At 39.3% G+C, this 21,545-nt stretch overlaps 1 protein-coding gene across 1 annotated transcript in view; it reads right to left on the bottom strand.

Annotated features, from left to right (window-relative positions):
• POLR3B (RNA polymerase III subunit B) overlaps positions 1 to 21,025 on the bottom strand; it is a 69,587-nt gene extending 48,562 nt beyond the window's left edge. The window contains exons 1-12 of the mRNA XM_065743073.1: positions 20,948 to 21,025; positions 20,616 to 20,648; positions 19,684 to 19,740; positions 19,535 to 19,599; positions 18,973 to 19,048; positions 16,654 to 16,754; positions 15,570 to 15,661; positions 14,254 to 14,371; positions 13,178 to 13,286; positions 6,494 to 6,616; positions 5,694 to 5,810; positions 4,198 to 4,332 (exon numbers count right to left, since the gene is read on the bottom strand). Coding sequence (XP_065599145.1) covers positions 4,198 to 4,332; positions 5,694 to 5,810; positions 6,494 to 6,616; positions 13,178 to 13,286; positions 14,254 to 14,371; positions 15,570 to 15,661; positions 16,654 to 16,754; positions 18,973 to 19,048; positions 19,535 to 19,599; positions 19,684 to 19,740; positions 20,616 to 20,648; positions 20,948 to 21,019 — 1,098 coding nt within the window. The 5' untranslated portion in view covers positions 21,020 to 21,025. The remainder of the gene's footprint in view (positions 1 to 4,197; positions 4,333 to 5,693; positions 5,811 to 6,493; positions 6,617 to 13,177; positions 13,287 to 14,253; positions 14,372 to 15,569; positions 15,662 to 16,653; positions 16,755 to 18,972; positions 19,049 to 19,534; positions 19,600 to 19,683; positions 19,741 to 20,615; positions 20,649 to 20,947) is intronic.
• Between the last annotated feature and the right edge of the window lie 520 nt (positions 21,026 to 21,545).

The following is a 21,545-nucleotide window of genomic DNA, read 5'->3' on the forward strand; positions in this document are numbered from 1 at the left end:
ATGCCAGAAATGGTAGTTCTCAATGTCCAAGGTGTTCTAAGGTAGAACAGGCTATGTATTCAGCCATCATAAACCAAGATGTCCTGGTGTCACTTGTATAATTTAATTTTTGTATGTGAAGAATTAAAACTGAATTATAACTGTATCCATTAAACATAGTCTTAACGTGTTCTTCTCTTCTGGAAACAAAGAATGCAAACTACTCTTTCTATCAATGGGATGGGCCATTACATGTCATTTGTAAAGGAGCTAAATTATAAAACACCTTTTTCATCACAATCATATGCATTTAAGTATAACAAGATCTACCAGAAATTCATGCAAATATATGACTTGGCAATACAAGATTCTCACTGGTTTTCATGAAGATTAAGAGTGGACTAAGACAGCCTACTCCAAAAAAGTACGGAGCACTTACACTGTGTCATTAAATTGCAAAACCCTATACAAAACACTGGTAATGTACACTTCACATTAACTCTTGACAAAGCTAGAATCCTACTTCCATTCAGGATAGAGTCTTTGATAAAAATTTCCTTCTTTTTTTTGACCTGGTCTTGGTACAAGGGAAAGGTGTTGGAGATCCTCTTCCTTCCTTATCCCTGTACTACCATTTTACAATACAACACTTCCCCACTACAGCTGAAAGAAATCTAGTCACCTGTGACTCACTGCAGTGTCACAGCTTTTTTTTTTTAAACCAAATTCCACCACAAAGGAAAACATCTTCCATGAAGTACCATATTAGGAAGGACAACCCACTGGGATTGCCAAAAATGAGATTATGAAGGATGTGTTTCAAATGGAGGGAAAAGAGAAGTGCACAGTTTTAGGATGTCTGAAAGTCTGATTAAACATGAAACAGACTCTTCTGAAAACAATCCTGGTATACATCTGATCTCAACAGGTTTCTGGGCAGGACATTAACAAAACAAAAAAAGGTCACATAAAAAGATAAAAAAGACAGCAGTTCAATTTTTGATTTCAAGATTCTAAAATCTTTACAAAGGCTCCTAATTCCACGTGCTGTAGTGATTATAACATCACATTATCCTTCTTCTCCAAACTAATAAAGTAAGCTATACCCCAAGTAGACAAACTTGCTAGTATTTGCCAGTCTGAAAAGTGTTACGCTTTGCTAATTTCACTCATGGACTCTCAGACTGTAAGAGCTCTATCTGGCAAGGCAGAGTCTCACAATAACCACATTATTTAGGTCAAGAGTAAGTGATTAAAGAAAAAAGGATGGAATGCCAGTGATAATATTCAGTGGATTTCATAGTTAGTCCAAGGCCTTTCAGCCTGCTAAGTCAGAATCAGTAAAGAGCGAATTATATTTAAGAAAAAAAAAATACTGACAGCTCATCAATTGATTTTCATTGAAAATCCAAAGAAAAATTAATAAAGAAGTTAAGCTGCTGAAATACAGTTTCACCAATTAGCTTAATGTCAGAGAATTCTAATTAGGCGCCTTGAGATTGCTATTTAACGTTTAAGCCTTTTGAGTGCCAAATTCTCCCTTTCACACAAACTGGCTGCAAAATTAAAGACATTAGGCAGCCTTAATTATATTATCAGAACAGCTGGGATTAGGCAATCTCTGAAGTCAAGGCGGTATTCTTTTGTCACAGGGTAGAAATCCCTTGCTTTCCAGGGTGCCGGATTTTGGTGCTGTTCCATATCTCACCCATACAAAGCAAGCTGCATTAGAAACAAAAAAAAATGAGGACAAAGAACAGAGTAATGCTTCGCAAATAATGAACACATTAAGGAAACAGAAAAGGTAGGTGAAAAGATTAAGCCTGAAATCGGTAGGTTTTGCTAACACCTCAGCTGGCACCTGGCCTACAGAGCCTCTCGTGGCAGAAAGACTAAGAGAAAGCTCTGTAAACCAGCTTGGCTAGTGGATACAACTCTGTTATCTAAAGCTAAAGCACATTTCGTACTCTCTTGTCCCACGGGGTGTGAAATTAGCAGCTATTGTTTTCACACATCTTTATAAACACAATGCCTTTTATGTCTTTGCATTGTTTAGAGCACTATGTTTTTCCCCTCACATGGGAATCTTTTCTTTTTTTCCTTTATTCAAATTATAAATCAACAGGATTTTTATTCCAGGAACACGCTGGCATGAAAAGAAAAAATTAACAACAACAAAACCCCCTCACTGCTCATTTTATCCACACAAACTTTAGCTAAACACAAACATTTAGAAACTGACAAAAAAGATTTTTACACTTTCTAGTCAGTAATCCAATCAACTTAATATTAAACTGATAACACAGCAGAGAGGAATTCAAGTCTTCAGCTTGAAATGAGCATTTAAAATATCACAAGGGATCCATAACTGCTCTTAAGCGAGTGTTACAGCCTCCCCCCTGTGCAGCTCTCCTTGATGTAGAAAAAATATGCATTGCCTTTGTTATGATGATCCTCTACATTTAAGACCCCTTCCCAGATAATTTAAAACAACTTTGGTTGTTAACATCTGTGAGCAGAAGCCTTTTTCTTACAGCTTGTAAAAACTTTTTACCTGCTCCGTTTTCTGCCTCTAAATTATCAAGAAAAATAACTACTTTTCAATCCAGTTAAATAAGAAAAATATGATGGCAGCTCTCATTACATTGATCCACAGCAACAGTGCTGCAGCAAAAACAAACGCAAACCAAACCCAACAAATAAATCAATAGTAGACTGAAATATTTGTCCCATTGGAATATCGCACTTATGTCTTCTTTTTCTGCTTTGCCACAAGAAGATGCCTGATGGACAATCACACATTAACTTGAAGAAAGGAATTCCTTTCCTATGCAGTTAATGGCTTTTCATTGTTTAATTTGTACTCAGAGCATCATCTTAGTTTTTCAGACAACCAGGGAAGCAAAGATTTTTACTCTGAAGTGACTGCACACACAAGCAATCTGTATATGCAGTCACATGTGTGGAGAAGGCTGAGCGGGAAGGAGAATAGGAATATGAGGCAATATGCACTGTACTCCTGAATAAAAGTACAGTAAGATGAGAATTCCCACCAGATTGGAACAAAACTAATGGATATTGTTATTTGTGCTGCAACAGAAATCCCAATACAAAGGATGTGGGAAGCAGAAATGCACAGGTTCCCCCATTACATTATGTAGATTTGTTTGGATTTCTGATGCACGATCAATAACTACAGATTATATTGACTGCCATAACTCCAACTTAAATTCACAGAGATTACAACGAGATCAAATTGTTATCTAAAGAAAACATCCATGCCAGGGTAATTAAGTGGTTCTTCCATCCAATAGGAAATTCCTACTGCTTTAGGAAAACACATGGGGGTTGATGGTTGGACTAAATGATGTTAGAGGTCTTTTTCAACCTTAAAGATCCTATAATTTTTTAAACATTGTTTGGCCAACAGTTGTAAGCTGCCAGTCTCCTTGTAGGCCAATCATGCAAAAATTCAGCAAGCAGAAGCCTTCTTTCATTAGTCAGTCAAGTTAACTTATTATTCTCTGAAGTTTCAAGTAATCCCTTCTACTTCTGCCTTCAGTAAACTGAAGATTTTTCCCACTAGTCATACTTCTATCACAAGTAGAAGGCACACAGCTGCACCCAGAAAATATGGCAAGAGCTCCTGAAGCAAACCAAGTGTTTGCACTTCCTCTCTTTAAGGCTCAGATCAGAACTCACTGCCAAAAAAGAAGTGTCTTGTAAGGCTTTAAACCACATATTATTCATGCTACTCTGAAGGCTAGAAAGGCAGTTGACAACAAATAAGTAATCATAGGGTCTTCTCCAAATTACAGACGGCTCAAGCAGCTGCTCTGCTAGCTGCTGCAGAAGCTGGGTTCCCTGAAGTGGCTCAGCCCAGGCTTCATATATAGGTTCCCTTACCATGCTGCTTGCATAAGGAGACAAAGGGATGGATTTACTGCAGAAGTCTTGGCACTATCTTAGAATGGCTAGAACTGATGTAGTATTTACACTGTTTTGCCTTTTCATTTGGTACAGGGGCAGCAGAGAAGTCAGGATGCAGTTTATTAGTCCTAACAACCTATCTAAGAGTACATACTGATTTTATTTTCATTAGCTTTTCCGAGGAAAACGCTTCAATTGAGAAGACAAGGATGCCCCTTATTATGCATCTTTTAAAAGCAGGTACTAACAAAATCCCAAAAGTGCCTTAGCTCTGAAGTAAAAACCTACCTGCCCAGCCAACTCCAAGCGTTTATTTCCATAGTAGTCTCTGTCATCTACTTTATTTTCTCCTTGAGCCAGAATTACTCTGCGTACCATTACTGCTGTATATATGCACTTGGCACGGAAATTGAACTCCTTCACCTGTAATCAAACAAATGAAAAAGAACAAACTGATGTTTCAGGATCAATTCCTTAGTTGTTACTCAGGCACCAATTTAAAACACAAGGGAGTGTGGCTGGACAAAAGGATTACAAAATAGTGCTCTGTAGCTGAGAATGTGCTCTATCAAACAGTGTTACAGTACTCTTTGTAGCTGTTGTAGTTTCCAGGGAGAAAAAAATAGGAGCTGTTACTTTTGGAGCACCCTACATATATTGGTAACATTGGAATAGTTAGATAGAAAGTACATCAGAATAAAGGCATAAGTTGTGTGGATAAGGTCCTAAAGTAACAGCTGACACTGTCTGGCTATGTGGAAAAATGTCACATGTCAATGTTTATGACGATAAATAGTTCAACAGTACAGCATTTCATAAACAGATGTTGCTTTTGACTCAGTCCAACAGTTTGAGGATGATTTACTTTATCTCAACTACAAAGCAAACAAAGACATTTCTTCCACATCAACAAAGCTCTTCCATATAAATCGTATTGATTTTTCCATATAGGACAGCTTTTCTTCTCACAATCAGAATCTGCTTGACCTGTGATAAGGACCATTTTTTTCCTGCTCATTTGCGAACTGTAGCACACTGCTCTTGCAGAGAGGATTTGCAGCTGTCTTATTTCATATTTTGATCACATAAACCAAATCTGTATTTGGAATGAAATCAGGCTTTCCTGAAGTTCACCTATCTTATTCCCAACACTAACCAGGAAAAATCTTAAAAGTTCTTGCACTATAGGAACATTTCTGCGAGGAAGATGAGAGAGAGGTTCATTCACAACTTGTCATAATTTGCATCCTGACCAGCTTCTGTGAGATCATCAGTTCCTGTTTTGTTTTCAAAGGGCTGATGCCATTGCAACCAACATCATTTCCAGCCATCATCTTGTTAAAGACTGAAAAAAACAATACTTTCATATTTCTTTAAGGGAATATTTTTCCATTGTGAGTATTTCGCATATTTGGTGTTTCTTTGTTTTGTGTTTTTTTCTTTTACATCCCAGCTAGCACCGATGTTGCTTCTACACCACCACGTTCTAAAGCAGGGCAAGAAAGTAACAGAGGCTGAACATAGACCTACCAGAATGTCACTATCTAAAGGACTCCAAAAGCATCTTAAGTATAAAATCACTTCTGGTTTTTTTCACCTAATGTTATTAGAAGTCTGTTGAGCGCTGGAGTATCACAGTCTGCAGTTCTTTGCATGGGAAGCTTTGGGTACTGTATCACTTATGGACATACAGACATTATTACAGGACAAAGAAAAAAGAGTAATAGCCACATCTCTAAGAATAACCACACAGATATACTGCAGGTAAAGAAAGCACTACATACAAGAACGTGGGTCAGAATAGTTGATGCTAGCAGCTCCCGTGCTTCTTCCATCTTTGTTTTCTTTGGGCCTCCCCACATCCTTTGCCTTCGTACTTTGTTTCCAATGTACTTCAATGCCTGTCAAGTGAAGCAATTAACTGGAGTTAATATCAGAGCTGAAACCTATAAAAATATACATACAGAGGGAGATCTGTTTGCATTCCTTAATCAATCTGTGCAAACCCACAAGCTACAGACAATACAAACTTCAGGCAAGGTAGAAAATACGAAACTACATGAGTGATGCTAATAAAAAAATGTCAGAAACTGAACATGGTTATAATTAAATATACGTGTTGTCTATCTTAAGCTGATCACATCTGGAATTGGAAGTGCTGAAAGGATATGATTACTACACCACTAAAACAGGGATTGTAGATATAAGAAAGAAGACTGTAAATACCAAAAACATCTAGTTTATTTCATTTGACTTTTCATCTCCAGTTCTTTTGTGTACTTGCTGAGCTTCACCTAGGTGTTAAACAGTGAAGCGCACTCTGAAATTAAGGATGTCACTACTTTTCACATGCATTACAATATACCCCTAGGCTTCTGAAAACAAAGAAAGTATTGACTTTGATTCCTTTCAGTTAAGCAGTCCTGAGCAAAGCCTAACTTTTGACAGGGCCTGCTGCCTTCAAGTCCTTAGCTTAAACTACCTCTGCAAAAAAAACAAAGCATACGTGAACTGCCTACAGAGCGAAGTGGTCAATATACTCATCTTTAGATTTTATGGCTACTAGCAACATGAAAAGATGCACCTGCATCTGTGTAAAAATTTGAGCTTTTTGGCATTCTTCCAGACTAGGAGCAAATGCAGCCATCACGTGTTCCTCTGTGCCAATCATCTGTACAATCTCTTGGTCACTTTCAACACCCATGGCCTAGGAAAAGAAGAAAAGAGAGAAACAGCACAGGCTTTATGTTTACTCACTGACATTTGCTTATGCTAATTTGGTTTTGTTTGTCTGCATTACTACTAAGCAAGAGCTACTTCTTCCCTCAGAAACTGTGCCATCTGGCACTGGCAGTACATATCCTAGCTATGGAAGAACCTGAAATGAAAGCCTTGATAAGCAGTAGGAACACACACACGCACTCTTTAGACAGGAGTTAAATTCTACACTTCTCTTAAGAAAAATAAATAACAATCTTACTTACACGTGTAAAACCCCAAACCAACTCAGAATCTACAATAAAGGAAGGTAAAATTACTTAAAAGACTACACATGGTCTCCTACCACAAGCAATTTCACAAATGCAATTGTCTATGATACAGCACGCCCTATTTGAGAATTTTTTTATTTTTTACAATACACTTCTGCAGCTCTTTGCATTTAGAAGATGACTTCACTGCATAGTTCCACTTGAAAGCTATTCTATTATTTTGCTGATCCTTGGACACCTTGTTAGGCTTTATACTGAAGAAAAAGCTTAATAAACTAAGAAAGCGCTTAACAGGTTTAAAAAAATCTCTCCATCACTAAGTGTTTCAAGGTGGCAGCCCAGCAGTGAAGGCCTTTGTGGATTCCAGATGGTGTTAAAGCTCCCCCCCTTCACACATTTGTCTGGAGCTCTGCCATATCAAGAAACAGAATAATCTCACTAAACCTCTTCTGGTTGACTTATAATACGTTTCTCAGAAGTTTGGGAGGAAGTTACGTTTGCATTCATATTATTCTTCAAACTGCCAGCCACAAAGACCATTGTAAATAATGGCCTATGAAGACTCTGCATTCTGGTTTTCATTAAAAACTGGCAGTGTCCCAGAAAGCTACGTTTTCCTCAAAATGCACAAATACCTCTCCTTCTTTTTGCCTTCATGGGGTATATTTTGCCTAATGCCTAACTAATGCTATCCCTCTGCAGAACTGTTGCCCTAATTGCGAAGCAGACAGCTTTTTCTTTTCTCACTTTTCTTCTTTCTCACTCAACAAGAAGGCTGAAGTTCCTTTAACTTAGAACTTTGTCTAAACCTTGTGGTTTATTAGAAATTAAAAGCAGCGCAAAAATAGCACAGCCCGTTGTGACAATGGTTTGGTTTTGATGCAAGGCACAGATCACTATTGCATTATCTCAGACAAATCTGAGCACCAAATGAAGACAGTTAACTGCACCAGGTAAGAGTGGTTCATCCCAGTTCATTCCCACTAGGTAGTCATACCACTGATCCCAAGGCACTTCACAGAATCAGAATCTGCCTGTGTGATATAACTGTAGTTAACTAATACGACTGTTTTTCAGATGTAACTATGCTTCCTCACCCTTTTACATAAGGTCACACAGTAGTTTAAAAAAAAAAACAGCAGAGAAGTTAATAAAAATCCATCATGGCTTGAGAGGCGGTTTCACGTGACAGTCTACCAAAGCATGAAAACTTTACCACAGCCATTTTCCATGCTTTTAGAACTTAAAGGCTGACCAGCAAATCAGTTTAAGAAACACTACCTGACTGACATCACTGTTGTATTTAGACTTAAGAAGACTTCATTAAGGGAATTCTTCCTACCACTCCAGGCACATATACCAAGAAAACATTTAACTAAAGCACATCAAATACAAATTGATGAGGTATTGCCCCATCTCTTGCCACCAGATTAAAGATGGCAACCAGACCATAAGAATCACGTGAAACATTTTTCTGCTTGCTCTGTTCACAACAACAACAAAATATTTATTGTTTTATTGTGTTCTTTTATCCCTTTAAAAATAGAAAGTCATGGCAAATTAGAAAAGGTTGATCATTTCTTCTAACTTGATAAATACTCTGATTAGAAGTCTGACAACAAACAGATGAAAATAGGACATACCATCATACCACTGCAGATTTTCTAGTTAAAATTTGCAGCAGCAAACTCCCTTGAGAATTCAAAAGCTGTATGTGGGAAAGGCTGTAACATAACATAGGTTGTATTGTTACAGAAATACAAATTGGGGAAACTAATTTATGCGCGACTACAAATAACTAAGAAAGATATGCTGATATAGTAGCCTACAGAAATCATACATTTCCTTCTATGTTTCCAAGAGCCACTGTCAGAGATGCACACACAAATCTGCTGACAAGCAACATTAATGGGGCAAACAAGAGACACGTACTGGTATGAGATAATGTTTTCTTTGTTAGTAAATTCAGCCCTAATGCTGCACTTGTCCTGTCTTCCCCACTCATCCCCCAACTAAAGGAAAAAAACATACCAACCAACCCAAGTCCCCCAGACAAACAAAAACCCACTCCAGAATTAGCCTATAACATCATTAAGATGGCAACATGGTGTTCCTGGGTTGCTGCTTGTGTTACAGGAACACCAAGGACGAGTGAAGTGCTAATGATCCCAGGACAAAGCTGACAGAAAGAGAATTAACATTAAAGCACAGTTAGACACAAGTTCTCTTGTTTGTTTTTGACTGGAAGGCAATGTTGCAAAAGAATTTTAGAGAAAAGTGGAGGACAGAGAGAAGGGACATGCTGCAAAGGGATGACTTAGAAAGAGCAGTGACAGGATTAGAAAGGAGATGGCAGCAAGCTGATGAAGAGCATGATTGGAAGGCTAGCAGTCAATGCATGTGATAGAAGTCAAAGCAAACATTAACAATACTCCTATCATTCTGGGTTCAAGTGACATAAAGTGCTCCAACTGGGGTCAACTGCTTCCTAGGACTGGGGAGGCTACTGCTGCACAAAGTCTGTGTGCGTGTATGTGTGGACACACACACACACACACACACACACACACACACACGTACACAGGATAAAGTGTGCATGAAAGAGTGAGAGCCCAGTTCTTCCTCCCCCAGCCTGTGCCTTAATGATGATGTCTAGGCGTTTCCATGGCACTTGCCTAGAATGTAGTTCTGCAGTCCATCAGGCTAAATTACAGAATGGAGACAGGCAGATGACTGGATTAAAAAGATGTCAGGGAAGTTCAAGGTTGACATCACAGACAGAATCAGTCTGGGGCTTTCATAATTCAAAAGATATGAGCTATGAAACTGTAGCCATGGGAACCCATAATTCTGTGGGTCCAGCAAGACCACCACTCAGCTGTTCCTCCAGGACTGCATCTTAACATCTCCAGGGCTAACACAATTTTTTTTAATATGAAATTCGACCTACTATTTACATCTTTTGCTGCAGGTCTTAGAGCATCTCCTTACAACCTCAAGATAATTCATCCAACAACTTGTATCATAAAATTCAGCTTTTAAGCCTGCCCTCGGCTACATATAACTCTCTTTCTTCTCCAGCTGGTTTTAGTGCAGCACACAACCTTTGTTTACTTCAGCCCTCGGAGCCTACCCAATTCAGACCATACATCCAACCCAAAAACAGTCTACCTTAAAACAGTTCCACCATCTCATCTGTAACCTGGTGTTTTTCAAAATAGGACCAGCAAATATCCTAAATACCATTCTGGTTGCCTGTGTATATTAACTAATAAAGCAACCTTATTCAGTAAGCAAGTTACTTCTGCCTAATGCTTTTTACTACAAGGAGTTACAGCCCTTTAAAAATTTTGGCAGGTATATAGTTTGGGGTCCTGGTCCACCCCTTCTGGCCACACAGGCGAACTGCTTTTACCTGTGCTCACTGTGTCCCTTCACCAGGTGCTCAATCACTGGTTCAGGCCATGACTTAGCAATTCCCATACACCCTCGTTCCTCACGAAAGAAAAGGAGGGAATAACATATAGAATTATGCAATCAATAAGGTTGAAAAAGACCACTAAGATCATCTAGTCTAAGCATCAACCATATGTTCAGGCTTTGCCATATGACATTGTCAAGATGTGTTCATGAGTCATGCCTGAAACGAGAAAGTGATCACCTTAGATTCTAGTTTAAATAAGCACTTTTTTGAGTGTTAGGCCTTAGCTCTGTTGGCTATTAGTATCCGTACTGCTTTCTACTACACAGCCCTTGCTCTTGAGATGAAAATGTCTAAGGGATATTATTACCTTCACTTTGGTTTTGCAGTTACCTTGTTTTCTCAGCTTATTTTTAATCTGAAATTATATAAGCAGTTAGTACAGCAACAAAACTTCAGACCTAAGATTTTATATACAGCTTAACTTCAGCCCTTGCAGATGCACATTGTGATGCAACCTCTATGTAACAGGAAGAATATTCACTCATAACAAGTTAAGATCCATACTCTGTGCTCTTTCTGCTGAAAGGAATTACTCTTCTTGCTTTTCCAACAAATCTCCTGGGCAGAACACTGTTGCGTGAGAGAGCTGAGGCTACATGGGGATCTTTTGGTAAAAGATAAAAAAAACTTTGAGGAAGTTTTATAAACTTCCTCGGGTCAAAAACATCAGAAGCTGGTGTCTGCTTACTAATTACTTCAAACCTACTGGAACTTTTAGTTTCCAGCTGGGGAATCATCAACAGTGGAAGAAAGATTTCTCAAGTTCACATGCCATTAAAAGATGAAGTAAGGAGAATAATTGTTCATGAATACATCAAGTGCTAGTCAAGAATGGGACGGTCAGAATAGTTAAAAGGGGTGCATCTAATTCTCTGCTGGACCAAATCAATATGAAGCTGTGAAAAGTACTAATGCTGAGAATGTCCAACAACTGCAATCCCTTATTTAATAAATAAATTTGAACAAATATGCAACATCTATCTAAAATTTAAAAGATACATAAAGGCAGGTAGATAACTATAGCTCGCATTGTTGGAACGTGATCACACAGACTGTATTATGCTGCTAAAAAGAAAACAGAAAAAGCCCACAAACCAACCCACAACCTCCTCAGACTTAATAACACTAAGCAGATACTTGCGCCTGTGGTCAGGTATTTATCTATACCAGCAGGGGGTGACAAAATGTAATAAAAGCCTGTTAGTGAAGGTGGAACCCAGCTGTTTGATACTTGAACAAATGGATTAGCAGCTACATTAACACTTTCCTGCAGCAGAAAAGTTGTGAATTGAATTCTGGCGCTTTTATGTGCATTTCTCCCCACGAATAGTCTTTCTGCTTCTTTTAACACTGGTCACTGAGACCAGATGACTTTCTTTAACCACTTCAAGTGATGAGCATCATCACAGATGAAGCATTTGCTTTCCATGTCTAGAACCAGTTATCGTGGTACTTTCTAGCACCAAACTCAAAGCACTTCCTAGAAGGAAGCTGATTCCTATAACTCAGAGCTGTGGTAATATAAAGCCTGTAGCTGCAAACTTGAGCACACAGCACTGCTGGCAGGAACTTGATGGATGCTGTGAGTGAGTGCTGACCTCTGCTGGCAATATATTTCCTCTGGCAATTATTCTCTTGCCAGCACTCATTTCCTATAAAACACTATAGGCGAAGACAGTAAAAGAGGTACAGAAGTTACTTCTGCTGGCTGGTGGAGAAGCATTTCAGGCAGCAGGGCAGACTATGGCACAGGCAGGGACTCCCAGCTGCTGGGAACAGGCCCTCACATGATCTATAGTCTTTCTCCAGCTGCCGGGCAGTGCCAGACCACCCACCACCTTTACTGGTAGTAGTACCCTCTGCAGTCCACACCACAGACGAGGTGTTACCAGCCTGCTTCCGGTCAGCTAGGCAAGAGCTGTCATTAGGCCTTCAGTTTCCCCCTAGCATTAGGTATCCTTGAGTGAAATCAAAACGAAAGCAAAAAGCAGAGTGGAAAACACGATAGTTCTGGTGGTTTCACAGGCAATGAAGGCCACACCACAATACTGACACCAGCTCAACTGGCAGAGCAAATACTCCATATTCATCCCAGTTCTTGCACTCTTCAAGTCTTTCTATCAGTCCGTCCAAGAAACTCCTTAAAACTATCATGCATGTCTACATTCACTGCACTGAAGAGAGCATGCGTGAACCAGAGATTCTGAAGGCTGTGAGACTTCATGAGCCTCTTGCCAAGAAATGCAAGCCACTCTAGTCATCTAAAAGGATTCAGGACTAGGTCTAAGAGCTGCAGGGCCTCCCCAACAGCTACCAGTTATCTTTATGGTTAGGACTGGGAAGTCACAAATGCGTCGTTCATAGTTATGTCACTGCGTCTGAAATCAAAAGATATTGATCTCTTCAGCAGTTCACAAGGTTTGGGAAGAACAACACCAGAAATGGAAACCCTTAATGTAAGTTTGCAATACAGTTAATTAAAAAAGCAAACAAACAAACAATAAAATCCTTTACAACTTTCCGCAACAACATGAGTACAGGCAGAGGGACTTTAAAGGGGATAGCAAGTGTTTGTCTTGGCATAGCAATGTTTCCCTTACTGAAAATATCAGTGCTTTTCTCCCTTTTGCTGTACAACAAAGACAATATCCCAGGGGAAAAAAAAGCTTGCTTTCTTCTTCTCAGCCATGCCATGTCCTTCTGTACGCAGTAACTTTTGACAGCTGCAGTTGATCTTTATCTGTGACTACAGCATGGATATATATATTTTTTTTCAAACTAAGAGTTGTATTACCTTAAAGATGATAGCAATGGGAATATCTTCTGACAGAGTGTTGTGCCTCAGGTAAAATCTTCCTTGTTTCACAACCATATTTGTTCTGCTCTTCTTCTCATGAGTGGAACTGAAGTTAAAAGAACAGATTATGTTGAACAAAGTTTGCATTGATACTCCAAGAATCTTCTGCATCAAACTTAGCAAGCTTGAGCATGCATTTAGCTGAATTAACATTGTGTTTTCCTCTTTGAAAAATCACATGACAACAGCCAGGCACCATCCTTCAGCTCCAAGGTAGCAGGCTATTGTCATCTGTGATGTGGTAGGCCAGTATTCAGCTTTAGCAACCAGAAGCTCACACTTGTCAAGAGCATCTGTGCATGGTTTTATCACTGGCTCAGAGTAACCAGTAAGGTCAGTCTGTGCTCAGATACTGTGGCATCAATAGTAATAAGATAACAGACTTTCAGTTGTACTTTTAGCCTCATTCAGGACAGATGTGGGAGGTCTCTAGGAAAAGGCAAACAACGACAAGCACCATATTATAACAGCATGCAGCTTAAAAACAAAGCCATAAAGCAAAAAAGATAAATAAAACTCAGCTGACGAGGAAAGGCCAGATATAGACTACTTTTCAATTTTCAATAATTTCTGGAGTCTAAAAACATTTTGTTTCCTTCTCAATTGCTTTTAAAAGTTTTAACACCAATTTGACTGAGAGAGTAAGAGAAAAGGTTATACCCTATTTCCACCACAGTGACTTCACGTTACTTGCTATGAAATGAGGTCATACATCATTAATTACGAGGTTCAACCTGTTACATTAAAAACTGGAATCCACTTATCCTAGACTGGGATCAATACTGAAGCATATGAGCAACTCCCATGGATTTTCATAGGACTACCCTCCTGATAGACTTTGGGACTGATGTCCAGCCATACAAAATGACAGCAGCAAGAGAGGAGCACTGAACATTTACACTTTTTCTCCATTAAGCTATTTTAGACAGAAAACTACACAGCTACTTTAACAACAACAAATGCTTAAATTGTCATCTGTACCTTCTTCATGTGACTGCAGGCATTTACTGTACCTGGTAACAGAAGCACCCACTGTGCCTTTTCTATCAGCTTCCACAATTATTCTGTTTTTGGATAACTGCTCTTGGATAAGGATGACTTTCTCTACACCTTTAACAATGAAATAGCCACCTATTCAAAAGAAAAGAAAGATTTTGTCTATCAGCACCCCTGCACCTTACTCACCTCTTTAAATATTCCTTATATTATATATATATGATATTGTATATAGATAATTATATATATATATATAAAAGTATATTTATACCTTATAAATAATTGGATAGTAAACAGCAAGTATATAAAGGACAAAACAGGAGAGTAAATTTTCTCTTAAAAGAGAGAAAAACTGTCTAAAACCTATGATTTCTAGGAAAATATTCCATTAGACTAAACTGAACTTTTGCTAGGTCTAGTATTTGAGACTAAGAATGTGTCTGCAAAGTACTTGGACAGAGTAAAAGGGGCCAGAGAGAACTCTCAGTCAGACTTAACACTGTAAAGTTGAAAAAAAACCCAACAACCTTCAAATCTCTGAAGTGTTTATTTAAGAATGTTATGGAATTATTCGTTTTACAATATTGCCTGCCAGAAGAGTATATCACAAGGACAATGAAAGAGAACTGGCCATTTCAAATACTTGTTATCAAATTAGAAGAGTAAATTCCATTATTTAATCAATTGTGCTCTCCAGCACTCCAGGAAGAAATTTATTTTGTATTAGTTTTAAAAACGTACTCCAATGTTGCATCTAAGGCAGTCTAAGGAATATGCACATAAGAGATGTTCGATTCCTGTCTTAAATCGTAGTTGTCTATCAAAGCTCCTCCAGCACAGCACAGTTTGTCACTGTATTTTGCCATCATGAGCAAGCACAGTCCAGTATGTGCCTCAAGAACAGTACATTAAAAACAGAACCTTGCTTGTTAGGACCCTTCACTTCCTCTCTTTACCTTAAACTACATCATATACTTTATTCTTGCTTCAAAGAACGCAGTAAATGAGGGTTCCTGCACTGGAGAATATTGTTATTCCCCTCTTCCCCAGTTCATTTCAGTGCCATAAACTAACTTCATCTCTATTCCCGTATAATATATCACTGTACAATATTATATGCACATCTCAACTCCATCAGAATTTCAGAGTACTGCTTTTGTGGTTGAAAGCTCTGTCTGCAAACACAAACATCCCCTGCTGCTATTTTCAAAAGCCTGAAGATTTCTTTTAGTTACGGGCATACATTTGAGAAGTTCCCAAGGTGACTTCACAGTGGTAAGAACCATCCCAATGGGGTATTCATCTGTTCAAAAGTACTTGAATGGAAATGTACCTGGGTCTAAAGGGCATTCATTGAGTTTTGCAAATTCTGCTGGAGTTTTCCCGGTAAGAACACAATTAGAGCTACGCAGCATGATAGGCATTCTGCAAGAAAACCACAGTTACAAGACAGAATGCATTTACAGTACCTAAAATATAAGCAAAATAACAACAAGCTTTTCCTTTAATCCAACCTTATTTCACAGATTCATGGTGCAACTTTATTTTTCCATTGAGAATATATACTTTTTTTTGCAGTGAATTCCCTTCTTAGGAGAGAGAAAAGGATTTACATGGATGGGTTCTAATGCAAGATGAAATGCATTAGTGTTGTGCTGTAAATTTGTGATTTACTCGTTTCCAGTGTATGATGATGGACACTAAAGACAAGACATCTCTGTTGCCTTTAAACAGAGTTGTGCTATAACTGCCAGCTACTTTGCTTTTTTGGTATGGTTAAGAGTCTGTTTTTTCCCCTCATGCATATTATTATTTCCTGATGAAAACAGATGTTCTTCACAATATTAATACCCTCAAGTCATTTGATGGCTGTTAGGAAAGCAACATCAGTAAATGATCCTCCTCATTTCTCTACCAAAATTTGCCCTGGCTGTAAGATAAATAAATTTTAAAGGAGAGTTTAGGCTCATCTGGGAGAACTAGTGCTTGCTTTACTCATTTTACCCTCTGCTCCCAGACATCTCTAAATTTTTTGTTCAAAAGACTGAACAAAACGCCTTTGGCTAAAAAGTAAACATGATCATTCCCATTTTGCACAAACACCATTTGCAGCTCTACTATTCTTCCACGTAGTTTCCTCTACTTTTATATCAATGTAAACATAGACAACATACATCTTTATACCAGTTCTAATAAATAGCCTTCTTTGGAAGGAGACAAATTTCCCAAAGCTTTTGAAAAATAAGATTTTGTAATGGAACCTAACAATCATATTCTGTGCAGCTGCTCATCAAGATCTATCCATTGTCTCTTAAGAAGGAAGCAAGGTTAGCCTACGTTTATTTTGCAGTACAAACTTCTCCCAGCACAGCAGCAAATAAAAACAGGCACCAGAAGTCTGACATCTGATATCTTACCTGCCAATGGGTAACGCATTGCGGATGATCCTCTGGCTGCCTCGTGTATATTCAATGTCCACTGTAATCGGGGCAGAGTAAGTCATGTCCCTCAGGCGGCACTAAAAGCAGAACAGCCCTATGGTTAGGTGGCTGAACAGCATCTCAACACATCCCGTGTTCACTCTGTGTCTCTCTTGCTCAAGAATCAATAGCCACTATACTGATCTCTCTGGCCTGCTCTCCTCAGACTTGTACTGTGACTGTTGTTAACCCCTAAGACATTCTGTGTCTTCATGCAAGATCAGGTTTACTGCATCTGCAGAACTCAACAGATTTATCAAGATTCAGAGGGCTAAACTTTTGGTTCTACACAGCTTTTCCATGCATTGATTATGCATTAATATAAAGGAATTAAGACTATCTTTCACACTGAAGATGAATCTGTAAGGAAAAATGTGCCTCAACAATCACTGCAAACTGGCTACCCCTCCTCTTCACATGAAAAAGTACACAATTTCTCCAGTAATAAAATACTGATGTGTACAAGCAGATATAAAACTGTGACTTGTAGGAAACTGGATCCCACTGTGTTCATGGCAGCTTCATCGAATTTAAAACTAATTGAGAACATATTCATTTCTAATTACTTCAAATTCATCTGTACAAACAGTTGACAAAATCTGCACAAAAACTGTGTGAGAAAGAGAGTTAGATTGCTTCACCAGTATTACTTCAGGAAAACAAGGCTTCAGCATTCCTTGAGTGTGCTTTGTCCACATAAAACACAGATGTAAAACAGTGCAATAGTCCAGAATTTCTATTTTTGCATCCCTTTCCTCGAGGCAACTTCTGACATTTGACACCTAGAGGACAAAGGCAGGTACCTACCAGTACACATGGCTTGATCTTCAAGAAAACCAAGGTCATAAAAACTCTCCAATTTGATTGACATTAAGTAAAATATTCAGACCCTTATGAGAATCTGACCATTTTAGGTGCCCTTGGGAAGTAATTTCATATGATGCTGACACAGAAATGTAACACCACACTTGTTAGAATCCAGTCTTTTTTTTTTTCTTTTCTGAAATTGCATCCCTGGTTTGATCCAATTGATTCTATTTAAGAAAATACTGTAGCCTTCACATTACCATAAGCCATTGAAAGAAAAAAGAAACAATGTCTAGCAATAAGCATCAGAGAGAATACTTGAGATACAAGAGCAGGTTATTCTAAATTCAGGGTGAAAGTGCTCCTTGAAGCATTTATTTTGCCCTCTTGTGCTTGTACAATCACCTTACTTTACAACGAACACAGACTTTGATTACTGCATTCTTTGTTAGCCAAAAGTTTTCATATGCAATTTAATTCACATATAGAAAATTTTTCTCATCTCATTTTGTGCATGCTCCATTTAATGATAGCTAAAAAAATTCATCAGAACTGTACTATATTACATTTAATTGTACTGTTGATGGCTGAGTTTTTGGCTTTACCTAAAACCCTTCCATTGAGCTAAATGAGAGCTGAGACAGGCTGTAAGAGACAGCAAGGTGGCTATACACAAGAACAAGAACCAGTAGAGGGCTTTTTTTTTTTTACAGAATCTCTCCCAACCACATAACGTTATCCCTGCAAAAGTCTAAAGTGGACCACATACATTACATGGAAAAAATAAAAATAGAAATAAAAAAAGATCCAAGTGTGAAATATATGCAATAAGAAAGAAAACATCCAAAATGACAACTGATCTATCAGGTTGACAATAGGCTACATGTAGACAAATGGAAAACAGAGGTGCATGTTCAAAGCTTTGTTTTTCTTTTTCCTTAAATGTAAAAAAGTTAGCTTACATTCTACCAAAATCAGCAGACCCTCCAGTTTTAATCAGTTTTAGACTCTCCAAGAGTCTTTATTTTGGATATACATAATGCATTTCTTAACCTACATACTTCCAATGGGGAAAGAAGCTTTATATGCACCTAACTAACACTGCTGCAATTTCTAATAATGTTATCATCTACCAACTGCTCAAAGTTTCTGTGTTTGCTCTCTATCTGATTCAGAATGAAAACTGTAAGGGATCTGAAGGGTCTGAAGTGGCCTACAGTGCAAAATGTAGCTGTCATGAAACACTGAATACAACCATTCAAACAGGTCAGTAACAAAAAAAAGATTTACTATATGACGTTTAAATATGAGGTTTCTTTTCACAAGCATGGTAGCATGTGCTATATCATGAAACGTAGCACTGTGCTCAAAGTAAAATCAGATGCAGCAGTTATCTAAGGCATTCCCAAGGTCAAACAAAGAACCTCTCACAGATGCAAATATCAGTACCTCATGAGGTGATACAGGTCGTGTCACATTGAAACTTTCTTCTACATCTGGAGTACCCACATAGATGTTGAGGTATCTATAACACAAAACAGTCTCAAAAGGAGCCAAATGTTTTCAGGCAACCTGAAGGAAAAGGAATTCTGCACCAAGTAGAAAACGAATTCACTTTGATGAAAGTCAATTGATTAAAAATAAACAGTGATTCTTCCCAAAGTAACCCACTGTATTTGAACAGTGTTACAGTTTGTTAAAATGTAAGCAGCACATACAAAAATAAACCCATGTTACCTTTGCAAGAAGGGAAACAAAGACCTCCATCACCTGAAACTGCTACGTTACAGAAAGATTGTGACATAAAGCATTGTTAACAATAGAGTTAGTCTACTTATCAGGATTTTTCTTTAAGCATCTACGTGTATGTGGTCCAAAGAAGAGGCAAGTCACGCAAAAGCTCTGCTTCATTTATGCACAGTCTGATGGATATAAATACTCCATAGTCAATAACAAACCCATGTGACTATATGCAAACTACTGCTGATAGGGAAACCAGCTTTATGCTTACTTTAAGTACCACATTGGATCAGCATCACTTGTCACTTTTTCATTGGCTTTCATGATTTTCTTTATCTGAAAAAAGAAAACAGAAGAACTAAATCATATCTTTTCTTTCTGACTACTAACAGCCAGTCCCTTCCCACCAAGAAAACATACCTCCACATTGATAAAATAGTTGAATGAGTCTATGTGCTGCTTCACAAGTCCTTTCACCTGGAAAACACATGCATGCAGCAAATAGCATCAGCTTTAACAACACTGATTGTATAATGCAGACATTGAAATATAAGCATTTCTAAGTGCTTTTGAATCACTGTTAATTTTTTTCAGCAGACAAATTTCTGAGAACTGCCTGAGCAATCTGTCTGGTTCCATACTGTATGTTTCCCAGTTTACAGTAGAGCTGAGACAGAGAAGTAGTTCAGGAACTGCACAAAGCAAGCATCCAGCAGATTTGGAATTTATATAAAACAGAAGAGAGCGACTGAATGTCAGAATATCCTGTTAGACTGTTGTCATTTTGCAGTACAACTAACCATTTGTGTTACTAGAGAAAGAAGTGATCTGCTCCCTGGGAACAGCAGTCACCAGAAAGAGAGTGAGTCAGTGACAGGAGTGAGACTAGACTGTACAGTTGTGGAGTGTCAAGGAAGTCAATAAAGAACAGTACAGAAAGAGAAGGACAGGACAGACTCTCATAATCATTTGATTTCTAGGCAGAAAGACAGAGCACTTGCCCATATGTAGTTTCACAGAACAAACAGCACCCTGTTTGTCAGCAAGGATCACACTTAAAAGGTTGCCACAAAAAAAAAAAAAAAAAAAAAAAAAAAAAGGCTGTAGTGACCACTGGAAGGAAGGGAATTAACAAAGTCAGGCTGAAAAGAGGCTTGCTGGAGGGGCAACACTTCCAGAGACTGATAAGAAAGGTGCAGGTGGCTGCTGATCCACAGAGGTACCTGTGTACATCACAAGCTTCACCTTCACCACACAGTTTTTTCACAACATTGCCCCTTTCCCTTCTCACTTCCACAAGCTGCTCTGCCACAACTGCAAAGCACAGAGGGCTGGGGATGCATCGCACTGACCTTCAGGAACGCGGGAAGGAGCCTCCATTTCTCCTGCAACCAAAACACACAGAGGGAAAGCTGGTTTCCAAAGGGTGACCAAAAACACCTGGGACAGCTGGTGATGGCTTTTGACATTAGCTACAATTTCACGTCGCTTAGGAAAGACTAAAAGACTGCCCAAAGTCAGCTCAGACGAGCAGAAAATCCCCGAGGGACGGCTGGGAGCACCCCAGCTGCCCCACGTGCCGGGCAGCACCGACCCGGGTAACACCCGGGCGCCAGCCGCACCCTCAGGGCTCCCTGCTGCCGCAGAAGAACGGCCGCCCCTCCCCCTCCGCCGCTGCCCTCACCTCCACCGCGCTCACGGGGGCCGCCGCCTGCTCCGCCGTCACGGCGCCCAGCTCCGCCGCCAGCGCCTCCATCCCGGCCGGACCCGGTGCTGAGGGACGCGGTGTCGCGACCAAACGCGTCCCCTGCTCCGCCGAGCGGAGCACGAACGTTCCGGGCACGGGCTTGTTCCTAGCGCGCGGGTGCCCCAAGCGGTTCAAGCCCCGCAACTTGTCGGGACAGGCGCTGCTTATATATTTCAGGATTGCAAACCTGGGTGCTGGGCGAGTTCCCACAGGTCACGCTCACTCGCAGAATGATCCGCACAATTTTTATGCACCAGAGCTACAAAATCAGTAATTTTCCAGTCCATCCTCCTCGTGATGATGGAGTACTTTCCATACAACGACCACATTGCTGACTCTAAATCTCATGGCTACACCTGCTCAGGGGAAGGGTGTGATGACAAGTGGCCCATCCCCACCATGACCATGAACCATGTCCCTCAGTGCCACATTCACACATTTCTTGAAACTCCTCCAGGGACAGTGACTTCACCACCTGCCAGGGCAGCACCACTCTCTTAGAGAATGCTATTTTATTTTTTTAATATCCAATCTG

Source organism: Cyrtonyx montezumae, unplaced genomic scaffold, assembly GCF_038088225.1.
Source record: "Cyrtonyx montezumae isolate F1298 unplaced genomic scaffold, pur_monq_1.0 scaffold_3, whole genome shotgun sequence".
Taxonomy (NCBI): Eukaryota; Metazoa; Chordata; class Aves; order Galliformes; family Odontophoridae; genus Cyrtonyx; species Cyrtonyx montezumae.